The following is a 12,728-nucleotide window of genomic DNA, read 5'->3' on the forward strand; positions in this document are numbered from 1 at the left end:
CCTCTTCCTCTCTCTCTCCCTCTCCCTCCAATTGAAAGAGTGTTGAATTTGGAGACATAGGACCTGAATTTGATTCCTGACTAGCTACCAACCATATCACTTTGGACAAGCAACTTAATCTCTTTGGATATGTTTTCTACTCTGAATAAAATGAAGAGATTGAACTAAATTATGTCAAAAGTCACTTCCCTCTCTGAACGTCAGAGCCTACAATTTGAAATGAAGTACTTGTTGCTTTTGCTAATGGTGATTCTATTGTGTTTCATGTGTTTGTTAGATCTTGTCAATAAGAGTATTAGCTTTGGGGGCAACTAGTAGCTTAGTGGCTTGAGAGCCAGGCCTAGAGACTGGAGGTCCTGGGTTCAAATCTGGATTCAGACACTTCTTGGCTGTGTGACCCTGGGCAAGTCACTTGACACCCATTGCTAGGCCCTTATTACTCTTCTGCCTTGGAATCAATACACAGTGTTAATTTCAAGATGGAAGGTAAGGGTCTAAAAAGAGAGATCATTAGCATCTTGAAGATAAGAAACAGAGAAGCTAAGTGGTATGGTAGAGACAGTTCTGGACTTCATACATTCAAATCCACCCTCAGACTCTTAATAGCTGTGTGACCAAGGGAAGTCATTTAACATCTTTGCCTCCATTTCCTCACATGAAAAGTGGGAATAATAATAGCACTTACCTCTCAGGGATGTTGAGAAGATAAAGTAAGATATTATTTGTAAAACACTTAGAACAGTGATTGGAATATAGTAGGTAATTAAAAACTTGTTTCCTTCCTTTCTTCCTTATTCTTCCAGGTCTTATGGTACCCAACTTAATTGGGCACTGTTTTTCATAGTACTCAGCTTGTACTTGTTTATTTATTGCTTTATTAAAAATAAAACTATAATTAGAAATTAAAAATTTTAAAATTTAAATTAAAAAATAAAAGCAGCAAATTGGGAAACAATCTTCATTGCAAAAACCTCTGACAAAGTTCATATTTATAAAGAACTAAATCAATTGTACAAAAAATCAAGACATTCTCCAATTGATAAATGGGCAAGGGGCATGAATAGGCAATTTTTAGTCAAAGAAATCAAAACTATTAATAAGCACATGAAAAAGTGTACTAAATCTCTCAATGAGAGAAATGCAAATCAAAACAACTCTGGGGTATCAGCTCACACCTAGTAGATTGGCTAACATGACAGCAAAGGAAAGTAATGAATGCTGGAGGGGATGTGGCAAAGTTGGGACATTAATGCATTGCCGGTGGAGCTGTGAATTACCATTCTGGAGGGCAATCTGGAACTATGCCCAAAGGGTGCTAAAAGATTGTCTGCCCTTTGATCCAGTCATACAACTGCTGGGTTTGTACCCCAAAGAGATAATAAGGAAAATGACATGAACAAAAATATTCATAACTGAGCTCTTTGTGGTGGCCAAAAATTGGAAAATGAGGGGATGCCCTTCAATTGGGGAATGGCTGAACAAATTGTGGTATATGTTGGTGATGGAATACTATTGTGCTAAAAGGAATAATAAAGTGGAGGAATTCCATGGAGACTGGAACAACCTCCAGGAATTCATGCAGAGTGAGAGGAGCAGAACCAGGAGAACATTGTACACAGAAACTGATACATTGTGGCACAATCAAATGTAATGGACTTCTCCATTAGTGGCAATGCAGTGACTCTGAACAACTTGGAGGAACCTACGAGACAAAACATTATCCACATTCAGAGGAAACACTGTGGGAGTAAAAACACCGAAGAAAAACAACTGCTTGAATATATAGGTCGAAGGGATAAGGTTGGGGATGTAGACTCTAAATGAACATCCTAGTGTAAAAAACAACATGGAAATAGGTCCTGATCAAGGACACATGTAATACCAAATGAAATTGTGGGTTGGCTGTGGGAAAGGTGGGGTAAGGGGAGGGAGGGAAATAATGTGATCTTGAACCAAGGAATAATGTTCTAAATTGACTAAATTAATTAATTAAAAAATAAAACTACCACCAAGCAAGAACTCAAATGACAGCCAGTTATAAGAAAAGACTTGTCAACTCATTTCCCCCTGATGTAATGTTTAAGAAAACCAAGTCACCTCCATGCTTTGATGAATCATCAGAGGAGGACTTTAGTGGGGGTGAAATTTTTCTTCCAACTATAATGAAATGGCCACTAGAAATCAATCTACCAACAAACATTCATTAAGCATCCATTATATTCTAGAATTTTTTCTAGGTGCAGGGTGGTTGAAAGGAAATAGGAATTTTATATTAAGAACAGTATTAGGGTATATGTTTGTCTTTTTAATATCGAGAATTGCTGTTAACTATAATCTATATTTTTAAGATGAAGGTGTTCCTTTTAAATGAACTATATAGCAAATATTTCAAGATGCACACATACATTTTAGTCCTTAGTGAAAAGCCTGCTAAGAATATATCCTAAAGTTTTTTGATATACTTTTGATATACTTTGCCTTTCTTAAGGTAATGCATTTAAAATGGATTATCTGAAAGGAAAATTTTGCCTAGTATTAGAAAAGAGTATGAGAAGTAGTAAATAGGAGGATCCATCAGAGTTGTTTCTTTTTGGTACTCATGCAGTGCTTATTCTCCCGGATTTATGATATTATATTAATTGGATACTACTTTGTTGAATTCATAGGCCATGGAAAGTGTGACTGTGGCAAGTGTAAGTGTGATGAAGGGTGGTATGGTGAAGCTTGCCAATATCCAACTAACTGCAACCTTACAAAGAAAAAAAGTAATCAGATGTGTAAGAATTCTCAAGATACCATCTGTTCTAATGCAGGTAAGAATTTTATTTTTCCTGATGAATATTAGCTTTTCCTCTGTTAACTTGAAAGCTGTGCTAATTATGTTTTCAGTAAAATGTTCAGCTTTGGGCCTTTTAATGGAAATGTGTAGCTGGGGAGAAATGCTGAAGCACTGAGTAAGAATGTATTTTCCTGAAATGAAATTCAGATAAATCAATAGGAAAAAAATGTCATCTTGCTGAAGTTCACAAGATTGACACATACTCCAGCTGCTCCTAATGCCTTCTTCATGCAGGATATTCACCAGAAACAAATTTTTTCGGCATTTTATGTAAATTGCCAAAGAGAAGTTTCAATGCTGGATTAAATCTTTTTGGAGGGATTTATGTAAACCGACTTAATTATTTTCTGTGTTACAGATGAAGAATGTCTTAGATTTCCACCTTAGTATCAAATGGATCCAAAACCATCTCAATTTGATTTTTTTTTTCACCCATCTGATTGTTAAACTCATGGAAAGAACATAGTAATTGCAGGAGTAGAGAGGGATGGAGATTTTTTGGGAGAGTGTTTATTTTGACAAAAAAAAAATCATCATGTCTAGAAGGCATCTGAAAACATTCCTCAGAGATTGATGAAAAAGCTGCTAAGGCTCATTACTAAAACTGGTTGACAGGAAACACTTTTGGTTCCTGCTGACTCGAATGGTCTTTATCAGTATAAACAAAATCTTCCTCCCTTTTCCGTCTTATGCTGAATGTATCATCAGGCAGAATCAAATGTTGGTGCTATGGAGAAAACAAGGAGTTAATTCTGAAAGTGGTAATTTCATTAGCTTGTTGGGGACCTGTGTATATTGGCGAGCCCTTTCTGAGTCAGGGTTGGGACCTGGTGAAAGGATCTTTAATTTCTCCAAATTAATTTGTGTGGTTTAAGCTGAGAAAGAGTACATGGGAGCTAAGTTTCTGAACATAATTAACAGAGGACCTCCATGTCACTTGCAGAACAAGTTGTCCTTGGATCAGGGAGGGGACTTGATTGGTTTTATGTCAGTTTGCATTGTCACTGATACTCCCAAATATTTACCATAAGCATTAATTCGACGTCTTCATTTCCAGTTGCTTCTGGGCATTTCCACATGTACATTCTCTAATGAAATCTCAAATGTCACTATCATTTTCTCATTTAAAAACTCCTTTTTTTGTTACTGGCACCAGAATTCTTCCAATTAACTCAATCATTCCAAATCTTGGAATTGCTTCGTAAATGGAAAAAGGAACTGAAAAAGCAGGGAGAAGGCCTGGATACCATCCCAACTATGCTAATACCTCGATAATATTGAATATGCAACCTTATCTCAGTATCTTTTATGAAGATTTATGTCAAAGGACCCTTATCCACCAAAACATACAATTAATGAATCAATTAATGAATGAAAAATCATTTTAGAGACTTACTATTTAGCATATAGGTAAAGATACAAATTTAACATTTTTATAAATTTAAAAAATTAAAGATGGTTCCTTACCTCAAGGAGCTTATATTCTCCTAGAAGAAATACTGTGGCAGTATAGACAAGTATATGTGGATTTTGGAATGGTGAGGAAACTGATGGACCTTTTCCAGGAGCCAGGACAATACATATTTTGTTATGGTTGCTGAACTGGAAAGTGGAGGTCTGACAAGATGTTGACCAGGGAATAATTAAAGTATAACTTGTGCCCAGTGCCTGGTGATTAAAGACCATGTAAGGCTTTCCCCAATCAGAATAGTGGGAATCCCAGGAAAGAAGCCAGAGACTTAAAAAATCTTTCAGAGCCTGGCCTTTGGAGCAGGTTTAAAGATGAAGTCTCCTCCTTTATCCTTACCTCCCATATTCTATTCTTTATCCAACTAATGTCTGCAGGTCCATAATACTCATTCTTTTCATGCCATTCAGAATTGTACACTCAGGTCCAGACAATTACTTTTGTTTATGCCCCCCACCCCCTTCAGGCTCTCATTACTTCATTCTAGATGATAAAAATCACTTACCTGTTTACTTTCTTTTTTGTCAGTATCTGATCCAAATTTTGCTATAATTCAACATACTTTAGAGAGGGGAAGGAGGTGGTATTTTTGGACTTTGCCCGTCAATTCTTTACAAAGGAAACTCACAGTAAGGGAAACTTCTTGTACACATATAGCTCATTATCTGTTGTACAATGCATGGTCTTAGAAAGCTGTCAGACCACACACAAAACCCGGTGGAATTGCTTGTTGGCTCCTAGAGGTGGGAGGGGAGAGGGTAGGGAAAGAACGTGAGTCATGTAATCATGGAAAAAAATATTCTCAATTAATTAAATAAATAAAAAGTAGAAAAAATTTTAAACTAAGAAAGAAAAAAGAAAGCTCTCAGGATGTATAAAAAAAAGGTTAAATAACTTATATACATTCACATATTGTGTGTATTAGAGGCAAGACTTCAATACAAAATTTCCTGATTCTGAGGCTAACTCTCTAATATCCTCTCAATATTACCTACCTTAAATAAGGTCTAAAATCCAGATATTGTCATGCCGTGCTCATGAATTGGCCACAAACTACTCATCTAGCCTTTTCCCTGCACTACTACCCAATACAAATACACAGTAACTGAACTGAACTTTAATACTGTGTTTTTGTTCAGTTATGTCCAACATTTGTGACCCTATTTGAGGTAACCTCTGCAAAGATAATGAAATGGTTTGCAGTTTACTTCTCCTGCTCATTTTATAGAAGAGGAAACTGAATCAAGCAAAGTTGAATGACTTGCCTAGGGTCACATGGTTAGTAAACAATAGAGGACAGATTTGAATTCAGGGTTTCCTGACTATAGGCTGGGTGCTCTATCCATTCTTTAGCTATTCCCTAAAAAGTTTTACACTATCTTGCCGTCATGTTTTTGCTCATGTCACTTTGGGAAGTCCCCTCATCACTTTCTAGATGGCACCTCTTCCAAGCAGCCTTAACAATTTCTTCCCACAGTCTTCACATCTATCCAACTATACATAAGTTGTCCTTCCACAATACTGATTTTTTTGTCAGTTAGCATATTGTCAGCATTACATATGATTCTCCCCTGTTAAACCTATACTAAGGCATGTCTATATTGTCCTGGTTTTTTTGTAATGCTATTCTACCCTTTCTATTCACTTTGTTATTCACTCTGAGAATTCATCTATCAAATATAGTATTTATTTACTTGATGAATGGTTGACTAGATAGAAAGACATGGACATTTGTAGCTGGGATATTTGGATTTTATATTTTCTGGAGAGGAGGAAAATGAAAGATTACACCTCAAAATTGACAAATACTAAGCATTTATTTCTCCTTTGCCTTAATGTTTTCAGGTATATGTCACTGCGGCAGGTGTAAGTGTGATAATTCAAAAGGAAATGGTCTAGTTTATGGTAAATTTTGTGAGTGTGATGACCGAGAATGCATTGATGATGAAACAGAAGAAATGTGTGGAGGTATGTACATATAAAAGCATTCAAAACTGCTTAAGTCTTCTCCTTTAGTCTGTGTATTAAGTAGTTCTCATAACTTGCAGTAAGGTTCTTTTTTGTAAGTCTGTGACATTAATCATGTGTGTACTTATGTTTTTATATGAGCCACATTGCAGTTGAGGGAAGGACAAGCTAGAGCATTTCAGTAAAGGTGAATGAGAGATGCAAGTTGCCATTAGCATCAAGATGTACAAGACAGCCTACATGAGTTGGTCATTGAAACAACTGTCAAATCAAATAAATTTGTCTTTATCTTCCCATTTTTCTATTTGTTTCCTCTTCATTCTGTATCTTCCCTTCTTTTCTTCCCCTGTCCTTCATTCTTCCTGTCCCTTAATCCAGGCAGTGTTACCTAATGGTTGGAATTTTTTAGCTCTGTAGAACTCAGGACTAAAGTGTCTGCTTAATTTGAACTTTGCACAGTATTTCAAGTAAATATGCTATATGAACTAGGCTGTACACTACTCATGGCTGTGTTGTTTTCACTGATTTATTTGACTTTTCTTGGGGAGCTGGTTGCCGAGATTTAGTGGACTGTTTTTCTTCTAATCTAAAGCTTCTTATAGCTACAGAATATATTAATCCTTGACTAGCCCATAAGTTAAGTGGAGAACTAGGGCAGGTATAGAAGTAAATTATCTGAACATGGCTTCGCTATTTACGTCTATTAGACTAATTTTTCCTTTCAGTCAAACAAGCGTATGTTTCTCTTGGGATAGTATTTGAACATGATGATAGTTTGTGAATGTGAGAGAGGGAGAGGAGAGACAGAAGACAACCAGAGGGACAGACATATATGGACAGAGAAAGGGGGGGAGAGAGAGAGAGTTAGGGGGGAGAGAGAGAGAGAGAGAGAGAGAGAGAGAGAGAGAGAGAGAGAGAGAGAGAGAGAGAGAGAGAGAGAGAGTTTTCAGTTGTTTCTGAGTAGTTCTGGACTCTAACCACTATATGGAAGATACTGTTGAATAGGTGACTGAACTCAAAAGGGCAGAGGAGTCAGAGGAGGTGACTTCACATTAGAACAAGTATCACCAACATTAGTAATACATGCCCTGGTTTCCTCAGCTTTTTTTCAAGTTTAATTCCTGTGGTGAACCAGATGCTCTTCCTGTACATCTGTTTCCTCCTTTCTCCTTGGTCTCTCCCTCCCCCTAGGAAAAGTCCTTCTGTTCGATTTTCAAGCTAGTGACCTAAGCTGGCTGTAACCCAGGCATTCCTGTTCAAGGACCTAGTCTAAATCCTTTGAACAGTTCAACAAATTCACCCACACGAATCATGTATTTGCAGTCTTTCTGTTTCATTACAGTCCATGCAGACAGAGGGGAGAAAGGGAACAAAGATGTGGGGGCTTGGGGGGACAATAGCAATCTACTTATCCTTGATTCTGTCTCCTTTATACCTGGTGAAATATAGATGCTCATTTTTACATGTAAATAGATAATTTCCTCCTGGTTTGTACCATCTGTAATTATTTAGCAATTGGCTCATATTATAAATTATAATATAAAAAGGCCTTATTGCATATTATTACAAGTTATGTATTTATATTGTGAATTAATTTAAATATAGTATGCATACTTAAATTGTATTATTATAAGTTGTGTATAACTTTTTCAGGGTCACAAATGAAGGCTTTGATTTGCATATTGCTCATTGCTATCCTATCATTGCAGCCTTCATCTTGACTCTTATAGTTAAATGATGAGATCTGTCCACCTGTTCAGTGTTTCCACCTGATAAGCAGTTTTGTTATATATGTTCACAGCCCTAAATTGCAGCCAACTCATGATTAGTGCTCATGTACACTGACAAAATGTTGTGTTTGCCTGGCCTTCCCCTCCCATTGGCAGGCATGCTGTCTGATTAATAGGAGTCTTGCCGACAGGGATGTCCTGGACACCAACCCTGCCCTATCTCCCACTTCCTACCCAACCTCCACATTCTCCATCTGCTCTCCCACCACCTGTCCAAGCTGTTATAATACAGAATTTAAAATACTATTACAAGTAGACTTCTCTCAGCATGGAGCTTTGTGGGTTTTATGGAAGGATTGATGGAAGGGAGAAGGAGGGACAGGAAGGATAGAGACCACATGTAAACAACTTTTAGAAAATGTAGACTAAACGAGATAGAACAGTTAGAGTAGGGTCGACAGACAATAATTGTCATCACATTTATAAGAGCAATAATTCAAATTCTATAAGCAGAATTGTACTAATTATTCTAATAAATCCAAGGGAAGAGTAGATGTTTGCCTGCCTCATTTAGTAGAAAAAAAAGTCTAGTGGCAATGGACAAGTCTTCATTGGGGGAGTTAGAAGCAGAAAATTAATCATGGAAGAACAAAAGGGAAAATTAGTGAAAGGTTGCTTGGGGAGGTAGAGGTTTGGAGGAAGTTGAACAGAAGTTAGAAGTGAGGTTGAAGTTCATAGAATTATGGACATCGAATTGGAAGGGGGTCTTGTCAATCACTAGGAATTGTTTCTATTTCTTAATTGTACAGATAAAAAAATAGTAGTGGAGAGAGAAATTTCAGGAAGTTATGCAGCTCGAGAGATCCAGGATTCAAACCAAGACCTCTGTCTTCCAATCCAGTGTCCTTTTCATTGTATCATAACATACTGAGTTTGGAAGAGTGATTGGAGATGGACCTAATTATGTGGCATCTTTTGTCACTAATTAATCTTCCCTTTAGTATAATAAGGGTAGGTAGGAATAAAAGAAAACATGAACTAGGAACAGCTAGATAGTGCAGTGGAAGAGGATCAGGCCAGGATCTAGGTTCAGTTGTGGCTTCAGATACTTCCAAGCTGTGTGACCCAGGGCAAATTACTTAACCCCAGTTGCCTAGCCCTTAGCACTTTTTCTGCTTTGGAATCTATACCTCGTATTGGTTCTAAGGCAGAAGATAAGGTTTAAAAAAAAAGAAATGAAGAAAAAATAAAGAAAAAAAATGGTTTGAATGAGCATTAAACTTTTCCTATATTGTGGAACATTGTCTTGACTGTCTAAGTAAAATCCTCACCAGCTAGGACTGGTCTGGTAATTAAGAGTACAATTTGAACCATTTTAGTTGGTTCCAAAACCATTGCTGGTAGACACTTGTTTCAAGGGTCAGTTCAAGAAATGTTAGGTATGAAAATGCTTCCAGAATCATTGAATTTGGTGTATTAATTGTAAGTTTAAAGATAGAATAATTTGTACATTTCTCTATTATATTTCTGTTACACACACACACATATATATATATATATATGGACCTCAGTTATCTGAATATATGAAGTGCAAAGGGTTTTTGGTTAGAACCATCTCCATATATGACTGCCCGTCTCCATTTGATTTGGGGGCTATCGATGAGACTCTGATGTATTAGCACATGTGCCATTGTCAAGAAATAAATTGCCTTAACTGGGAAGCTATAGATCCTGTTTTATAATGATATGCACATATTACAAATAACTAGGCTATTAATTCTGCTTTTTAAAGTCGCTTTCTTTTTTTTTTCTCCTCCTCACTGTATAAAATTCATTTTGGGTAAAGGCCATGGAAAGTGTTACTGTGGAAACTGTTACTGTGAGGCTGGTTGGCATGGAGATAAATGTGAATTCCAGTGTGACATCACCCCCTGGGAGAGCAAGAGAAGATGTACATCTCCAGATGGCAAAATCTGCAGTAACAGAGGTGTGTCATTCATGTACTCTACTACAGAGATTAAAAACAAAGCCAATAATTGCTACTGATACTTGTCTCTTCCTCCTTCCCCGCCATATCCTTTCATGAGTTATTTATATGTAGTAAAATCAACATATACTTTATACATAATTTTCCTTTTTTTTCAATTTGATAAAAACAACACAGAGATAAGAAACTTCCTTTCATTATCTTAGCTTCATCGAACAAACAGTTAACAGGGACAATAATTCTTTGGCCAGTGTCCAGAACTAGCTCAGTACAACTCAGAGGCAATTTACTGAGCTACTTCTGTTTAAATGTTGCTTGACTAACAAAGTCTATAGCATGAGCATCTAATTATCCTGAGAGCATTTAGAAAATGCTCTCGTCTTAATTATGGAGAAATTGAAAGCTTGACTCATATCCAGAATGGATGTAGGCTCAATTCATTTCTAGATTTGGGGTAGTGAAAATGAGTCCCTAAACATGGCATAAATGTATAGAGAGAAACATAGCCTGTCAAATTAAGTATTGGGTTCCCATGATATTTTACCAAATGAAGGTAGAAAGTCCTGAGGCAAGAAATATTTCTTTACATATTATTAGAAAGGAAAGGTATATTATGGTAGGTGATACTCGGCTAGATACAGATTTCTATAGGGTATTGAATAGAACATTTGGAATCATCTTTGCCTATTGCCACTATCATATCATTCATTCCACTGCCTGCCATGTACCTGGGGAGGCTCGACACACTTTTCATTTCTTTTCCTTCATTTTGTCATCAATAAAATGGTGATTTCTTTTTTGCAGTTAAGAAAGACAATGGAGCAGGAAACATCCACTTATATACATTAGGAATATGTAAGTGGATAAATTCGGCATGTTACACATTGAAGCAGAGCAGTACAAAAAGTATTTATTAACCATAGCATTGCTAAGCCCTCTGCTAGAATAAGTGAACCCAGCTCGAACAAGTGAAGTGGTCTTTGTGCTCAAGGACTTCCCCATCTAATCAGAGACAACACAATAAAAAGCAGTGGCTGCAAGCTAGGCAGAAAAGTCCAGGGTGCGTTTTCAGGGTAAATGGCAAGAGCCCAGAGTTCTGGATTCTGTCATGGTATGTAGATTTAGAAGAGCAAGGATAACATTCTCTACAGCAAAAATGATATGTACACAAGTCATGAACTTAGAATAAACCACACACACACACACACACACACACACACACACACACACACACATACACATACATGCACAGGGTTCCATTCAGTACTATGTAGAATTTTTTTCTTTTGGAGGGTTTCCCCTATGAGAGAAGTCACCTTTTGTTTCTATTACTAAAATAAGACATTTTTCCTGCCTCTATTTTCTTAAGCTATACAACATCTTATCCTCACTATTATCTTGAAACTTACAAGGCTGGAATAACAGAGCGCCTGAGTCCAACAAACAAGGTACCTACCTTTTCCTGGGTATGTCTTGCTTTTGTTTGGTCATAAAAATGTCCCCATCCATTGACATGACAGGCAATTTCTTCCATGCTCCCCAAATTTGTGAATGATAGTATCACTCTTTATGTCTCAATCACATACATATTTTGAACTTTTCTTGGCGTGTGATTTGAGATGTTGGTCTATGCTTACATTGTCAGACTACTTTCTAACTTTCCCACCAGTTCTTATCTTATAGTGAGCTCTTGCCCCAATTTGACTTGGGATCTTTGAACTGATCAAACTCTAAGTCTCTGTGTGATTTTCTTCTGAATATTGTGTACCTACTACCATCCACTGATATCACTCTATATTTTATCTCGTACAAAATTATTTTGATGATGACTTCTTTGTAATATAGTTTGAGATCTCGAATTTCCAGGGCCCATTCCTTTATATTAAAAAAAATGATTCCCTTGATGTTTGTGACTGTTTCTTCTTCTAGATTTTATTATTTCCTTCTTGTCCTATAAAGTTATATCTTCAGAGTATAATAGATATGACACTTCACAAGTAAATTAATGTAGGTTGTTTTGTCCTTTTTATTATATTGGCTTGGCTAACCCATAAGCAATGAATATTTTTCTAAACTTTAGACTTGTCTTTATTTGTATTGAGAGTATTTGATAATAATTGTGTTCTTATAGTTCCTGTGTGTATCTTAGCAAGTAGATTCCCAAATATTTTATAATGTCTCTAGTCATTTTAAATGTAGTTTACTTTCTATCTCTTCCAATTTGGTTTTATTGGTAATATATAGAAAGTCTATTAATTTATGAGTTTTTTTTAATCCTGAAATGTTACTAAAGTTGTTAATGGTTTTGACTAGTTTTTTAGTTGACTCTGTAGAGTTCTCCAAGCAAGTATACCTTCATATCATTTGCAGTGAGCGATAGCTTTATTTCCTCACTGCTTGTGCTTTTTCTTTCCCTTTCTTTTTCTAATCTAATCACTATAGCTAGCATTTCTAGCTATAGTACAGTACTGTAAAATAATGGTGATAATAGACATCCTTGATTTACCCCAATCACTGGAAAGATTTCTGGTTTACCCCACACTATAGACAGTGCTTGCTCTTGGGTTTGTTTCTATTCTTTAAAAAATGGAATATTTATCTTCTCTAGTCTTAAGATACTTCTGAGCCCCATGGTCTTTCAAATATCATAGTGAGAGCTCATGAATAACATCCACCAATTCTTTCAGTATCCAAGGTTTCTTTTGATATACGAGGTCTGTCTGTGCTAGATGATTT

The 12,728-nt window shown here is 36.4% G+C and overlaps 1 protein-coding gene across 2 annotated transcripts in view; it reads left to right on the top strand.

Annotated features, from left to right (window-relative positions):
- The window catches only part of ITGBL1 (integrin subunit beta like 1), a 410,067-nt gene that overhangs the window by 157,380 nt on the left and 239,959 nt on the right, over positions 1–12,728 (top strand). For both annotated transcript variants that reach the window (XM_003341810.4, XM_007501332.3), the window contains exons 3-5: positions 2,667–2,813; positions 6,153–6,275; positions 9,852–9,992. In XM_003341810.4, the coding sequence (XP_003341858.2) occupies positions 2,667–2,813; positions 6,153–6,275; positions 9,852–9,992 (411 nt within the window). The remainder of the gene's footprint in view (positions 1–2,666; positions 2,814–6,152; positions 6,276–9,851; positions 9,993–12,728) is intronic.

This window comes from Monodelphis domestica, chromosome 8 (assembly GCF_027887165.1).
Source record: "Monodelphis domestica isolate mMonDom1 chromosome 8, mMonDom1.pri, whole genome shotgun sequence".
Classification (NCBI taxonomy): Eukaryota; Metazoa; Chordata; class Mammalia; order Didelphimorphia; family Didelphidae; genus Monodelphis; species Monodelphis domestica.